This window comes from Podarcis melisellensis (assembly GCF_964234715.1).
Source record: "Podarcis melisellensis genome assembly, chromosome: 1".
Lineage (NCBI taxonomy): Eukaryota > Metazoa > Chordata > Lepidosauria > Squamata > Lacertidae > Podarcis > Podarcis melisellensis.
Window position 1 is genome coordinate 90,049,703 of NC_138528.1, and position 16,800 is coordinate 90,066,502.

The following is a 16,800-nucleotide window of genomic DNA, read 5'->3' on the forward strand; positions in this document are numbered from 1 at the left end:
CTGCCAAATCCAACATGATGGTTTGATTGCTTCTTCCCTTGTGGCATACCAATCTCTCTGGTAGCACACTTTTGGGGATTCTGAATAAAGATCCCACCTGGTTACTACTCTCTTTCCTAGTTGGGAAGCAGTTTGACTCATGCAACTGGTATGACTCACCCCCCCACCCCCGTATTCAGCCCCTTCTTGCAGAAAAGTAGCTGTCACACACCAAGTGTGAATGGGCCTTCAGTAATGTGCTTCAAAGTATTCTGGTCCTCCACTCAGGGTTAATCAGGGGTTTGCATGCAGATGAAGGTGATGGATGGTTGGGGAAGGACCCTGTGTGAGAAGCAGGGAAGGAAAGATCTCTGAGACTGGGAGGCTGGGAGGGTTCACCTCTTTCTGTGTGGGACAAGTTAAGATCTACCTGTAAGAGAGGACTTTGCATTCTCCTTTTTCTCTTTTTTCTGTTTAGATTAGTTTATTTTTTGTTGTAACACATCATGAAAGGTCTTAATAAAAATTTTTTGGGGAGAAAAGGATTCTGGTATGCAATGCAGTTGGGAGCTGCTGCTGGTCTCCCTACAAACAAACAAACACACACACACACACACACACACACACACAAAGACACACCCTTCTGTGGTGCTGAAATGTCTCCATTCCTGTTTGAAGGGTTCTGTCGATGACTGGCCTGACTCTGATTGCTCTTGGAACAGGAGGTATCAAGCCCTGTGTGGCGGCGTTTGGTGGAGACCAGTTTGAAGAGGAGCATGTAAGTGTTTTGTTTCTTTTATCCATGTGGTTTCTTAATGCTTTTTTTAAACATAGCACTTAGCAGGGATGGTTAATCCCTGACCTGTGAGCTGTATCTGGACTCCTGAAGCAATTCATGGTGGTCCCTAATTACCACTCCAACAATTTGCCTTCTTTCTTAAAAAACAAAACAAAAACCCTTATAAAAAACATTGTCCAGCAGTTGACATCATTAAGTCCCACCATTTCTCCATTGATCTGGTACACAGCGGGGAGGGGGGAGGTGCTGTTGCTTCTTTTCACCTTCCAAAGGGTCCCTTCTACATCTGACCTGGCATCATTCTTTGAATGTTGGTGATATTGTTAGATAGTCTCAGAGAGGTTTGGGAAACAGGAAGGAATACTCTTTCCTGTTTCCTTTCTAAGACTTCCTGTCAGTGTTGCCTTACCAGAGGGAGAAGGAGCTCCTTTGCAAAAGATAAAAAAGAAGCTGTGTTTCTGCTCCCCATGGCAACAATGGAGCAGGAGCAGGCCCTCTCATGCCAGCTTGTCTCCCTTCATCTGCTGAATATATGCATGTATATGTACGCTACCTGTTTATCACCTTCTGCTGAGTGTGTGAGTGTGTGTACTGCAATGCAGTCCTTGGAATGGTGGTCAAACTCTCAATGTGACTATCAAGCCTCAAAGGGTTACTCACCTCTGGCTCACCATTTTTAATAAACAGTCAAATGCAATGTAATGAACATTCATTCTTGACTCATCCATGCAAAGGAGACGATAGCAAGGTTGCCTATATAAAGGGTAGCTTTGGGTATTACTCAGAAGCTCTGTCCATGAGAAGTGTGCAACTTGCTCATCCTCTGTCCACATCTAGGGAGCCTAGTAAGTTGCCTTATGCCATGTCATAGGCCTTGTCTAATGTAACCAAGCATAGTTAAACTCTGTCTGGCAGCAGTGCTCCAAGGTCTCAAACAGAGCAAGGTATTTGTCACCACCTGCTACTTGATTCATTTTGCTGGAAATGCCAGTGGCTGAACATGGTGCCTTTTGCCTGCAAAGCATGAGCTCTGCCTCTGAGCTAAACCTTTCCTCCCACACTTCTCTGAAGGCTCTGAGGACCAAACGGGAAAATATGCAGGATTTGGTCACTGTTGCCAACTATGGCTTGAGGTCTCGTAAAACATCTGTGGAAACAAAATGGGATGTCATTGGACAAGCGCCACCTGAAGTTGCTTACTTCCATTTAGTCCCTCCCTCCATATCTCAGAAAGCATTATCGATGGCACAGGTGACTGTGAGCTGCGGTGGTTGGAACTGAAGCAGCAGCAAATGGAGTTCCTGCATTCCTTTGCCAAAACTTTGTGCATACGAGGCAGAATCTGTTTCCTTGGAACCTGTTTTTCCACTTCTTTGCCACCACTTACCCTAAGGATACTCTCTCATGCCATCACGGAAGCTGAGCTGAAAACAACTCTCTGAGCTCTTGGACATTCCCACCGTGGCTTCATGGAGATGTCAAATAGGCCTAAATGGACCTCTGTCCAAAACAAGAAGGAAACTGTGGCATTAACAGTTAAGGAAACAAGTTGAACCTAAGCAACAAAATGGTGCAATATGTCTCCTCTTAAGAGTTCAGGCCAGTTCATTTGCCCTCCTTCCCCATTTTCCTTTTCCAACCAATAATATTTGTGTGTGTGTTTGTGTGTGTGTGTGTGTGTGTGTGTGTGTGTGTCTGTGTGTGTATTTATGCTGAACCTGCTGTTCCCCCAAGCATGCTGATACCTCCCTCTTTTCTCTCAGTTGCCCCATTTTGAGTCCATTGCTGTTGGCACTTGTCACAAAGTTCACTATTAAAGTCAGTGTTGGGAACATTAATGGTCTCTGTGTTTCCAATAAAAATCATGTGCAAAGCTGGTCAGTGCAAATACACCTTGTATTTCATGCTGGTTTAAAGAACAACTCTCCCTTACTTTCCACTAACCTTGCATACCTATGCGTCCAAATCTTCCTTTACTCTCTCTCTCTCTCTGTTTGTAGTTTCATACCCCCAAGCCCAGAGCATGGGGAGTTTTTTCTACTGTGCATGGCTTACCAGCACAAGGTGAATGTGTGTGTATTTAAAATAAGCTTTCACCAAGGAATTCTACCTATTACGTTACTAGCAGTTTACTGAAACACCTTGTATTTTTTTCTGTAGTGTTTCCCATCCTAGCACAAACTGCATTCACTTTCTCACATAGCTCATGAAACCTAAACAATAGGATACCTTCAGGATATTGAAAATTCCTAGCATCCCCCAAAAGCCTGTTTGTTAATCAGGCAGGCAATAGTTTTGATCAAACATGAGATTGCATATTTTCACAGCCCTGCATATCATCTCTGTAGCTGCGGATGGATGTACTGAGTTATTTTATTGCATTTTGGTTGTTTATGTTTGCCTGTTGTTGTTGGGGGGGATTATGTAGTTAGCATCTGGGCCTATGTCAGAAAATAATATTAGAACACAGATAATCATAGATTTAAGGTATGGGGAGGTATCATTGTTAGGCAGAGAGCTGACAACATAAGAATCACACATATCATGTAATTTGGCTGGGGAAGGGAAAGACACATAAAAGATTTGTTTGAGTTTAGAAAAAGTAATTGTAATTGACATTAGGAATCTTCCTCTGCTTATCTCAAAGTAGCAGCTCCTGAGGGTTATATCATTCCCAGAAGTGCAACATCTATGACTAATAATAATTAGTAATATTTTGCAATCAACTTCTAATTAACAACTAATTAGTATGTGATTATGACAAGAACACACAGCACTTGTTTTCAAAATGCTTTACAGATTCCCTCCAAATTAATCACTGTGCTCTTGTCTGAGAGGTTAAGTATTACCTTCCTGGGTTAAGTTGATCTTTAGAAGTTGTTAAAAGCTAATCGTTAATGGAGACTAGGAGACCTTTGAATGTTTCACTCCAAAATCCCAAACTCTGAATGGAGAAACAGCTGATTTCTTTTGGAAGATCATTATCATGTACACTCTGCTTCAGCCGTGTATTCCTTAAGGAGGATGTACTAAGGTTCACTTCATATGTAGGAATGTAAGCAGGCATTGATTTGTGTTCTGTGTTCATCGTACGCAGTATTGTTTCTGCTCTGCTGCATATCAGCATCCAACAAAAACTACCTTATTCGTCTTGCTGTCCACTGTGGTGGAATTTTACATAATTAATTACATTCTTGTTGCATTATTCGACAACATTCCTTCCAGTGCAAAGGCCATTTATTGCAGTGCAAAGGAAGCACAGTGCAAATGGAAGGGAACCACAGCAACAATTATGCAATCGTTTGCAGGCTGAAAACAACCACAATGAATACCAATCCTACTCGCTGGATTGATTTCCATTATGGACATGCACTAAATAAGCAAATGTCATTAATTTCCCTTCCTGTTTCCATTCCCATTAGAATTCTCCAACATCCCTGCGAAAAGCAGGCATGTGAGCAGATTCATGTTTCTGCTTTCCGCGGGCTATTTGGCCTGCAAAAAAGAGCAAGCGCATGCATTTACCCTGCAGGTTGCTGTGCTTCAATTTAATGTGCATAGGTTCCAGATGCACACTGAGAAGGGGAATAACACTTGTCACACTTGACTTCTGCAAAGAAGGCAGGGTAGAGTATCTTTCGCAGGGTTTGGGACCTTGGTGTTCAGCCTACAGAGCAAGGGTGACCTGGCAGCTTTTATACAGGCAGCACCACATGGTCTATTCTAGCCTACTGCTGTGAAGAGAATTACTTGCTGTCTGATGTGGCTCTTTTCCTTGTAGTTCTCCTCAGGCTGGAGCTTGTTAGAACTCACGGGATGCCTACCTGCTGCAGGCCACAGATTTAAGGCTTACTATGGGCTTAAGTCAATGCGTTTTTATCTGGCAGGCAAAATCCTTGACTTCCCTTCTTTTTGTCACTCAGCTTTATGCCAATTTCTTGACATACTGTTTAAAATGAGCCACCCCAAACTATTCAGTGTATTGCAATGTAACTTCCTGCCCCTGTGTCTTAGGACCACTTCTCCCATTATGCTTTAAAGTAACGGGTGCATTATGGCAAGCTGGAGTATATACTCTGTGGCAAGGCAGGTAGGATTATGTGCAAAAAAAAATGTGATTGAGAAGGTTGTGTACATACACAAGGCATTGCATTGCTGTTCTTTGCATCAAACATTGTATCAAATGCCTGTATGGACCTCTTTAGGTGCTCATGGGCTGCAGCCAGCAACCTTGGCTAATTAAGGGTTCCAAAATTTATGTATACTGTTGTTTAAAACAGGTACTTCAGATATTTAGGATTAAAACTCCCATCTGCCATCAGTCAGCTGCTGTGGGAGTTGTAGTCTGAAACATCTGGCAAAGACTGCACCATCATAGCACCTATGAATCCCTCCAAAATCATAAGGTGCAGAACTGCCCTTACTCTGCAAAATAACATGTACAAATAAGAATTTCACTACCACTGTAAGATGACATGTCATTTCCTCACCCCCACTACTGCCACTTAACAATATAATTCATTTACACACGGTGGGGAGTTGTGCTTAAAATATTTGCAGACTGTTGTCAACTGCTACCTAGCCTACGAAATTCACTTCAAGATAGATGTAAATTGTGGAAATTGTGTTGAATTGTTGTAGTGCTGGTCATTCTGAATCCTGCTCCAGAAATTATGACAAGCACATTGAAATCAATTTGAATGCATTTCAGAAATCTACCACATGTTCACGATGGATCCCTTACCTCTTCCCCACATTATTCTGTTTTCACATGATACCTGTGTTTTTGGGATATTTTAACACTTTCATGACAAACCATCTTTCCTGCAGTTCTGCAATATCAACTTTCATGTCAAGCCTTTTTGCAGCTTTGAACTATTTGCAACGCCATTATGGATGAAAGAGGCAATAGACTCCCCCAAATGTTGTGAGTCCTGTGAGCTCTCTTGCTCCGTGAAAATGATGAACTGTCTGCAACCCACTGTCTTTGGGATATGAGAGTGGCTTTATCACACTCCTGCATGCCCAAGAGTGACTACGCATGCAGCTTTACAAGAATGACTACAGCTTTTAAAATGCAGTGTGATAGAGAGTGAAAATGCATGTGCACAAATATCCAGTTTTGAATTAAAGCAAATAATTGAGAAGGCAGAATGGAAGTACATCAGTAACTGAAGGGATTTCAAAGCAACCAACAGAAATCCACCAAAATCCAATTATACCGGAATCCAATTCTAGGAACCAAGAAAATGGCATTGACAATGGAATCTCTTCTATAGGCTTCACACTTGGATTGACTGACTCAAGATTCGCTTTCTTTCCCCTCCGTGGCATCAAGATTATTCAAGAGATTTCAAAGCAACCAACAGAAATCCACCAAAATCCAATTATACCGGAATCCAATTCTAGGAACCAAAAAAATGGCATTGACAATGGAATCTCTTCTATAGGCTTCACACTTGGATTGACTGACTCAAGATTCGCTTTCTTTCCCCTCCGTGGCATCAAGATTATTCAAGAGATGTACCAGATGTGATTGCTCATAATGAGACATACATTTACATCTTAATTGTGGACTCCCAAGTTGGGGAGGCATTTAGCTGCCGAAAATGCATGAAGAACTAAGCCAGAATCAAAACAAATATATCAAGGGGCTCAGGCTCATGCACTGCCTTTTTGGAAATTGACACCTCACGTTATGGATGCTGCTGCTGGGAAGTAACAAAGTGGGGAATGATCTTTGAAGTTTTCTTCTGCAGCTGCTAAGTGTTGACAGATGCAGTTGCCCAGTAGGTGCCTGTGCATGGTCTGTGGGAGGTGGAAACCAGCGAAGTCATCAAAACTGGTTAATTCAGGCATAAGATGCTTTAGGTATTTTGAGCCTGGTGATCCTTTCACCTTCCCTCGAATCCTAATGAGATCTCTAAAAAAGTCACCAGCCCATGATATCCACAGTACAGCTTTGAAAGTCCATGCGAATGCTGAAATCACGCTTTCAAAAGCTTGAGAATGATTGCTGACAGAGCTTTAAGGCTATAAGGTCCTTCATGCAGCATGGACCTCAAGCAAAATAAATAACTTCAAACAAGCTACATGCCAAGAATCCCAAGTGCCTTCATAATTTCAGAGTCCGTCTTGAATACCAGAAAGCACCAATATGCTAAAGCAAGTGGAGGCAGTGCATCATTTACATCAGTCTGTATAGGCACAGGCTAGAGATAGGGGAGAAACTGGATTCAGTTTGCATTTAAAGCCAAATTTATCAAATTTGCACTTTCTGAAACAGTATGAGATCTGAAACAGCCATCCTTTAGAATTCACATTTTTCTAAATTTTGTGATGCAGTTCTGTAACCAGCTAATGTATACCCAAAAAAGGCATATATTAGGTAACAGTATGCATAAGCATGAATATATTAGTTGAAATAACGTTCAATAATTCATTATATTAGGAGAAATTGCTTGCAAAATGTGTTTATGTGGAGAAAGTCACACATGCAGAAGAATTTCATGAGGATTTAAAAGAAAACAGAAAATCTACAAATTGCTGCTGAAATGTAGAGAATTGATTTTAAGAAGGGATCAAAACAGACAGACCCTACTATCCCTAGTCACAGTCACCAGAAAAAGCACCAAAAATTGTCTTACATGGGGACAGCCAAGGTGATGTCCTCCAGATGTTTGGGACTATAATTCTCATCATTCTCAGTCAATGTGGTAAAGGGCTAGGGATGACAGAAGGTGTAGTCCACATCTGTCGGGACTCATCTTGGATAACCCCTGTCTAACAGCAGTTAGCAAACTTTGCTCAGTCTTGGGTTTGATGGATAGGCTGTAAGGAACCAGTGTTGCCTTCACATAGCAGGGCTATGGTCCAATAGTTGGTAGTGGGGATTATTTAGCTCAAGGGGCTAATAGGTAAATGGATGAAACTGTAGCACAATTTGTCCCTTAAAGAGTTACAGTGAAAAGTCGTTTGCAAAATCTTAATATTTATTTTCATTACTTGTATTTCTGTATATATAATTAGTAATCTGGAAACCAAATTCAACTGCAGAAAATTACATTTGCTATACTTAGTGTGAGCAAAATGGTTTCTGTGCATACTAATTATGGTCAACAGCTCTTGATTTTTATAATTAAGCTATAGGCTAAGCATGGACTTTTTTCTTTTCTGTTTATAGAAAATGTGGCTAAGCCATACTTCCCTTTCAATATTACTGTATTCACTCAAAATGAAATTCAGCTGTTTCCAGATGACCCCAATTCATCCTGATTTGTTTACAGGGAGGCTAGATAATGTGAGCTATTCACTGAACATTGAATGTGGTGAGGTTAAACAATGCTGCATTTTCCCTGTGACTTTCTTAGTCATAAAAAGTCCATGGGGTGGGGTTTGTTGTGCAAGACCTTCCAAGCACCTGTAATTAGACAATCATAATTTGCCAGCATGTGATTTAATCCCACCCCTACATAGTGACCTCCTGCCAACCTAGCAGTTTGAAAGCACATCAAAGTGCAAGTAGATAAATAGGCACCATTCTGGCGGGAAGGTAAACGGCGTTTCCGTGGGCTGCTCTGGTTCGCCAGAAGTGGCTTAGTCATGCTGGCCACATGACCCGGAAGCTGTACGCCAGCTCCCTCGGCCAATAAACCGAGATGAACGCCGCAACCCCAGAGTCGGTCATGACTGGACCTAATGGTCAGGGGTCCCTTTACCTTTACCTTACATAGTGACAGTCTGGAACCAATCATAGATTCACACTTACCAGAATTTTGTGATACAGTTCTCCAAGCACAAAACAGTTACAAAAATGCATATATTAGGGGAAAGTGTGCATAAGAATAAAGCTGTTTGTGGAAGTAACATACAAAAGTGCATTGTATTTGGGGAAGATGCTTGCAAACATCTGTACGTTAGTCAGAACTGCATATTAAAATACGTTCTTTAGGAGGAATTGGCACTAAAATGCTGACACATTTAAAAAAGAATTCTTAAATAGCTGCAAAATTTGGAGAACTGATTTTAAAATTGGAAAAATGAGAAACTGAGAGAACCTAGATAGATAGAGCCTTTCATCTGCAGTACCAGGTTCTGTCTGAATGTTGTTGTTCATGAATAAATGCAACTATTGAAGTTCTCCTGACTCCGGCTGTTTCCTGGACAGATCCATTGCAAGATTTCCTCACACAATGAGTACCCTTCCCAAACCCACAGAATACTTCACTGTCAGCATAAAAAGGTCTTTGGATACAATTGAAAGTTCAAAGTGAGGGCGCTCGCCAGATCTCCGCCATAAGAGTCTGCCACAGCATGGGACCAGTATGCTGTGGACCCCAACTTGTTGTTGAAGCCAGCTGGTCCTCTGTAACATGAGGGACAACAAACAGCATTTCTCTGTGTGAGCTCAGTGAGCAAGCTGAGATATGAAAAACTAAAATCAACAAAGGCACTTTCAATTTCATTATAAAAATAATCAGAGAGAAAGCCTAATAGATGAGCAGGGGGAGGATGTTCTAGACAAAGAACCATGATTGAGTCCCATCTCTTCTTGCTGTTTACCTCCGCTCAGAAGATGGAGGCACTCTGATCAGGTCCTCCAAAGAAGATATTAAAGGTTGTGCTGGCTCATGAAGGAGCTTTGCCTAAATATGAAAGCATTTTGGGATAGTAGGAAGGGTGGTGTACAAACTGGTGAAAAATAAATAAAGGTTTGCTGTTGCACCTCTTAAATATTATTAAGAAAATAATATTTGGATCCCACCCATTCATTATCATAGTCTGCCTGTGAAACTCCACAACCTTGAGCACTGGAAAGTAGCTCTGCACATAAAAAATCTATATGGGGCTATTTCTCATTACTGTATAACGATTTTGAACCTTTTTATAAATTAAATAACTGCAGGAGTTCATGTAAAAAGAGGAGCAGACATTTACATATATTGCTCTCCCTCCTGCCATTTTCTCACGTCGGAATCAGCCTGTGCCAGTACAAAGAGAACTGAGTCTGCCTATTATTTTTGCCAACCTCAGAGTCAATAATAGTGAGAGGTGCCATTAGAGCAGCACTTTGGGGCAAACAGAGAGGGGCCCCACTCAGCAGGAGGAGCTACAAACACAGCAGGGCTGGCTTCCCACACTTTAAAGTACGTGAAGTAATGCACATTACCATCTTAAAGAGTCCCTTCTCTAAGTCCAAAATCAAAATCATCTAACTGTGCTACTCACATTAGAGTATAGCTGAATAGCTGTAAATTGGCCAAGGCTTCTGAGCACATATTGAGTCTGAGGTTTTTTTATTTCGCTGGCGGCTCTTTGCTCTGCTCTGTCATCCACAATTAAATAAGTGATTGTGAAACCTGAATCTTTGGCCTATTACCTGGAAACTTGTTGCTCTTGCCTGGTTCTAACTTCCTGAGCTGGGCAACTGGAACACTTTTGATTTCTATGGCTTATTTTTAGTTGTGTTCTGATTAATGAAAAGGAGCAGCCATAAGATTCTGCATGGCTTTGCTAATGCATATTAGTAATATCAGTTCTTCTTCTGTGCTCCTGGTTAGCATAAGCAAAAGTTAATAGCCCCTTGAATTTGTCTAGCAAGGATATTTTTAGCCTACAGAAGTAGGTTCCGTTGAAATAAATGAGCTAATACTACGAAGCAAATGTACTTAAGGCTGAAATGTATTTTATATAATCCCAATTATTTCTTGCCTAACTGTGGCTTCACTTTGCCAACTTCTTCCACCCTTTTCCTTATCTGAGCTGTTGTTGTATGCTTTTTATAATGAATATGTTTCTTTTCCTATTTATGTTTTTGGGGAGAATATTGCCTAGACATGATGAGCTGTCAAGCACTGCCAAGTTGGATTGAATGAGGCTATATTGGGACTCAATTAAAATGCTCCTTCTGAATAAGTAACTGCTACTCTCTCTGTAAATTCCCCCTCCCTCCACCATGCAAAGAGAGGGGAATCTTTCCTTCTACTTGTGTGTTTATATAGAAGTGTGAAGAAAGAGAGAGAATCTATATCTTGCCTTGATTTTAACCTTGCATTTTATTTTAGGTCAATACAAATGTATAATTCATAGTGGAGTGGAATTGATGGAGCCCCGTTGACAAATCCATTTCTATGTTTCTAAGCAGTGTTTTAAAAAATCTCTGATGTTGATTTGATCTTCTCTCATTTCAGGGCCAGGAAAGAAGCAAGTTCTTCTCTGTCTTCTACCTGTCCATTAATGCAGGAAGTCTGATCTCTACTTTCCTTACCCCTGTGCTGAGAGGTCAGTGTTGATTAACAACATGGATGGATGATATTCCCACAGATATTGTTGGGCTACAACGCCCATCATTCTTGACCATTAGCCATGCATGGTGCGGCAATAGGAGGTGGAGTCCAAGAACACCTGAAAGGCCACCAGTTTCCCAGCATTGATTTAGAATGAAGGTGGGAATTAGATGCAGCATGACTATCCCACTCCCTTAGCTAATTGGGCTTTCCTGATTTCCACGTGACTAAAATCACATATCTGTTTAGAGTGACTAGACCACTGTGATTCTGCTGAAAGAATAGAGAGAAGTTGTTTTTAAAATGGGATACAATTTGTATGTACAGCACTGGAACTTGGAGGGCTCCACAAAGAACACAACAGAACCCCATTTCCCCTTAGGAGGTGGAAACATGTGGATGACTCTTTAGAAACAGTGCCAGGGCAGTCTGGGGAATGGGAGGCATGGAAGCAGGAGGTCCACCTAACCAGCCTTCTCTACTTGGGGAAGGATTGCAAACATGGAGTTCATGTTTCTTGAGTGAGTGGATCAGAGATTAGAGGACAAGGTGGAGATCTCAGGGTTGCACATGGACCTCCTGTTCACCAGAGCAGCATGGCAAGCTGAATGCCTCTGCCTATGCCTATGCACTATAGTGAGGTTTGGGGATAGAAAAGGAGGAAACAATGCTCTTTTATCTGGTAGGGGGATTCCTTCATGTGCAGGTGCTGTACCCATGTTGCAAAGGATTGCGTCGTGTTTGTTTGTTTGTTTTAAGTACCATAAGACTTTTTGTGATATAAACATTGAAGAGAAGATGTGATTGAGTAAGCTCAGTTATGGATCCAACTTGCAATACAATACAAATCTTTATTATGGCCATAGACCAGCATTTAAAATCTGAAAAAGCGCTTTAGGAAGCTAAAAGGGATTAAAGCACAAGATGAATATAAAAGTCTATAAGAATTTTAAAGAAACTAAAAGAATCCAAAAGAAGGGTCAGGAACATTGGACGGGTGTGGAAGAACACAAAAGGTTGATATATAAAGGCTTTAACTATTATTTAAAGAGCACTCTGATATGTTCACTATAACTGATTTATGGCACAGGTCATCCTCCTATGACTCTGGAACACTGCTATGCAGAACCTAGCAACACTATACATTGCAGCAGGATCCAACTTGCATTTCCCCAGCTTCTGCTCGAGATCTTCATTCCATTCCCAAACAGAAGGGCTGCTACCCTCAGACCAGCACAGAGTTCAGTACTCTAAATCCCATTGAGTTAAAAGCACAGATAATTGTATATTGGGCTATGACCAACAGATCTGGGACAAACAAAATGGTAGTCATCACAAGATAATGCCAGCCTGCCAGAGATGCCATGCTCTTTTGCTTGTCCTATATTGTATCACTGAAGGGAACAATGTAGGAAGGAGGAAATATCTTACAGGTAGTCAGATAAAGGAGTTTTCCCTCCTGGTCTCATCTTCTCCTATAGAGAAGACATGACAAATACCGTAGATTCCGGCATATAAGACGACTTTTTAACCCCAGAAATGAGGTTAAAAAGTCGGGGGTCGTCTTATATGTCGGGTATGGCTGCAGTGGGCGGCAGGCTCCACTCCACGCTGGGAGGAAGCTGCCCAGTGAAGCTGCCTAGCGATGCTAACCTGGCTTCGCTGGGCGGCTTCCTCCCAGCATGGAGCCCGACGCCCACTGCTATTTCAGAAGCTGCCAAAGCTGCTGCCGCCGCCGTAGTGGGCAGCGGGAGCCACTCTGCGCCAGGAGGAAGCTGCCGGTGAAGCTGCCCAGAATTATACATTCTGGGGTGTGCCCAGAGAAATAATTTAGGATAATAACATAATACCAATTTCTCTTCTACATCACAGCAACTTTCAGGAGCATTATAGATTTGCAAAGGTTAGTTAATCTGCCAAACTGAGTAAAGTTCTCTCCTGACCACCAAGTTGCAAAAGCCCATTTCAATGAAAACATCACTACCACCCTGATATTTAACATGTCCAAGTTAGGCTAAATGCTTCCCATTTCTTGCTTCGTGTTTTGACAGCTCTATTTGGTAGCAGGAGTATGATAGCAACGTGTTGAGATGTTGTTAGGGCCAGGCCACGATCATTCTGGGATCTTCAGAACAGCAGTAGAGGCAGAATTATGCAGCTTGCTCTGCATTAAAGAATATAGAAATCTGCCATACAGCATGTCAGACCGTGTAGATCAGAACTGTCTACACTGGCCGCCAACAGGTCTCCAGGATTTGAGACTGGGATATTCCTTCCCCTACCTGGAAATGCCAGGGATTGAAACTGGGACCTTCTTTCTGAAAAACAGATGCTCTACAACTTCATTATGATCCTTCCCCATACTGTATATGTTCTTTCTTGAGAGCTGGTGGAACGCAGCATGACATCACCTGGTGAGCATAATCACAAGTTTGCAGACCTTTGTAAATCACATTGCCATTGACTTTGCATGGCCACCTATCCACAATCATCCAGTGAGACCTATGCCAGAAAACACTGCCCTAAAGTTCCCCGGCCAGTCTCCCACCCATACACTGACCAGATAGACCTGTTGAGCTTCAGCAAAATTGTTGTATTCTGTGTTTTCAGCCCATGTCCTGAGATGCAAGGAGTGAAAGCAGACAGAACAAGAGGTTACCTTTAACATTGCACAGAGCAGCTCTCAGGAGAAAAACAATCACATCCACAGGAGCAAAGAGAGGACCGTTTGTGTGTCTTGTGTGTTGTTTTTGAAACCTATTTAGTGTCTAGGGTTGGATTGGGAACTTGCTTGCCTTCTATATTTAATCTAAAGTACAAGGCAGAAAGCAAAGCTATTTACCTGTGTCAACATGGTAAGTAGGTGCTGCTCAGAACATTTTGTAGCTGATTGAAAAGGAAGCTTCTTTTAGGCTCTGCATCTTATATCAACATAGGTCAATGCCAGGACAAATAAATATTGTGGCATGGTGCAGAGTGGAATGTTTGGTTCTTAAGAGTCTTCCTTGAAGAGAAAAAAGAAGCACATTCCCTTTAAAATTTGGCTGTTTTGTGTGGTCTCTGTGGCTACTATATTAAGCAAGCTATATTAAGTCCCAAACAGCTAAAAACGTCCTCTGGTGAAAATCAGAAATAACACGGGCAGTTCTGGACTATCAAATTTCAGCTTATGCCTCTGAAAGCAAAATACTGTAAATAACCCAACTTAGGCACAAACACAAAGGCAGCATTATAAACTTTAGATAAATATGTCACACATTAATAATAGCCAGTATTTTTTTTTTAATCCTGTTGGTGTTCAGCTGTGAAATTGTTTTGTTTTCATTTGTTCCGGTGCAGAACAAACAGCATCTCTGCAACCACTTCTCCTGGAATATTTGCAGCTGGGTGTATGTAACCCTTGATTCAGAAGTTGGGCCACATTCATGAGTCTAGAGGTTTCTCTCTGACTTTCACTGTGTTCTGGCTTGAGTACCCAGCCAGGTGAGCCTGGGACTCCAGTCTGGATGCCTGGGTAACTGCTCCCTCCCCATCACTTTCACACCTCCTACATATATCCAGGCACACACTGTTGGGAAGTGTTCTTATCAACAAAGTAATGTTGTGGCTTTTGGAGTCAGTGCAATGTTAATGTTTTGTGTGTGGAAGATTAATTAAGGCAGGAGTTGTCATCAACCATTTTGGGGCAAGTTTGCAGTTTGGATAAATGGGCACACATTTAAAGTACATCCAATGCACATTTGAAGCACACAGTTCCACCCCCCAAACCAAGAAACTTGGCCCTTCCCAGATACAGCAATTCCCAGCACCCATTACAAACCAACTTTCCCAGGATTATTGCAGGGAGAGTTTTGTGTTTTAAATGTGCATGAGATGCACTTTTTAAAGTCATTTGCACCACACACACACCACAACCTAGCACATAGCATAACCTAGCCTATAGGCTACAATAAAATGCTTCTTTTGAGTTTAATTTCAATGAATGTAGGGGACCCTGCAGGCACCAGGGAAAGGTTCTGTGGGCACATGTGAGCCTACAGGTGCCCTTGACTTTAAGCACCAGTTCATACAATTTTTAAAATATTATTCATTACCCACCCTTCACCAGCTGGCTCTGGGGCAGGTTACGACAATTTTAAAATTCAACATTAAAAATAGTTAGAACAAATTATAGACACAGGAATTGCCCTCAGAATGCCACATCCTGAGAAGCCTTAGAAAGTGAGCAGAGCCCTAGGCACGCTATTTCCTGATCTGCATACATTCTGAGCCACTCACAAAACTGATTCAGTGCATGCAGGTATACTAAGGAAAACTTGTCCTGTGTTGACTTCAAGCAAAGAAAAAGGTGGTAATGGGCATCTCTTTTTATTATGGCATTGGAAGGAAGGGTGGGAATCTGAATTGAAACATGATGAAAGGGAGTTCTGTTTCTGCTTCTCTTAGGTGATGTGGAGTGCTTTGGTGGAGACTGCTATGCCTTGGCTTTTGGTGTTCCTGCTGCTCTCATGGTCATCGCTCTCAGTAAGTAGGTGGTGCTGTAACAGAGCAGCAGCAGTGCTAACATCTTATCTACCCCTTTGCAATACTGTATTGCTTGAAGCAGAGCAACTGGATGTACAGTCGCTCACAGCAGAGAATCAGTGTCCACCCAGAGGCCCGGAGAAATGCTGCCTTTTGCTTTGGAGAGAACAATCTGTGAAACGAAAAAGGCAGTGTTTCCTACCACCACCCACCACCACCCCCAGCTTCTATTTGTCTAGCTGCTTTAATGCCCTCTGGAATAGAAGTCTTCCCAGCAAAGACTAGGAGATGCCACTAGACAGCAGCTGATGTTGCAGGAATGGTCCCCCTTCACACACACCAAACAAAGCCCAACAACATGCCAGCAGAATCCTAGAAGCCTCCTGTTTACCACATGGTTCCTTTGTATTCGTGTACTGTGCTTGTTGTATATCATCTGATATTACTGTTTAAAAAGTACATCACAGAAGCAGTCAAGGGAAAACATGCCAGCAAATGCTGCAGTTCTTTTCTTTCACTTTTTTTTAAAAAAAAGTCTACCCAAAATGGATTTGTTGCTGTTCCTGCTATTTGTTGATATGGCAGCAGATCCTTCAGTGCTATGAGGTGGGCACAACTAAGTTTCTTTTTTTTGTTTAATTCTTTTTATTGCTTCATTCCATGAAAGAAATAAACACAGTTAAACAAAAAAAAGAGTATTACACAAACAGATAACAATAGAAAAAGAAAAGAAAGATAAAAAGAAGATACACAAAATTATGCTTTTCACATCAACAATATTACATAATCTTCCCTTTCGAGGCTTCCTTTAGCTTGTCCGAAAATCATTCGAAGTAATGATTTAGGTTACACATTTCTTAGCATATATTGTCATTGTACCTTTCTCTATCTCCTATTTTCTTTACACAATAACTCTTAGTCTATCACAGTGCGTCTCTGAATCCCTTTAGCGTTGTTTTTCCCTCACTAATAGATTCCAGATAGTCTACGTATTTTCCCCAATCCTTGATGAACTTTTGGTCTCTTATATACCTGACTTTTCCTGTTGGGCACAACTAAGTTTCAGAACATATATTGGAATGGACCAAAGCTAAGATTTTAGTTAGTTCCCTTCCCCCTCCAAATTGGGTTATTAATAATTATGGCTCAAGGTATGCATGCACACATGTGCGCGCGCACACACACAGAAGCCCAGATTAAATGCCAATTCAA

The 16,800-nt window shown here is 41.6% G+C and overlaps 1 protein-coding gene across 2 annotated transcripts in view; it reads left to right on the forward strand.

Annotated features, from left to right (window-relative positions):
• Nucleotides 1-16,800, forward strand: part of SLC15A2 (solute carrier family 15 member 2) — a 68,770-nt gene that overhangs the window by 19,929 nt on the left and 32,041 nt on the right. For both annotated transcript variants that reach the window (XM_081925094.1, XM_081925093.1), the window contains 3 exons: nt 658-757; nt 10,969-11,059; nt 15,511-15,588. In XM_081925094.1, the coding sequence (XP_081781220.1) occupies nt 658-757; nt 10,969-11,059; nt 15,511-15,588 (269 nt within the window). The remainder of the gene's footprint in view (nt 1-657; nt 758-10,968; nt 11,060-15,510; nt 15,589-16,800) is intronic.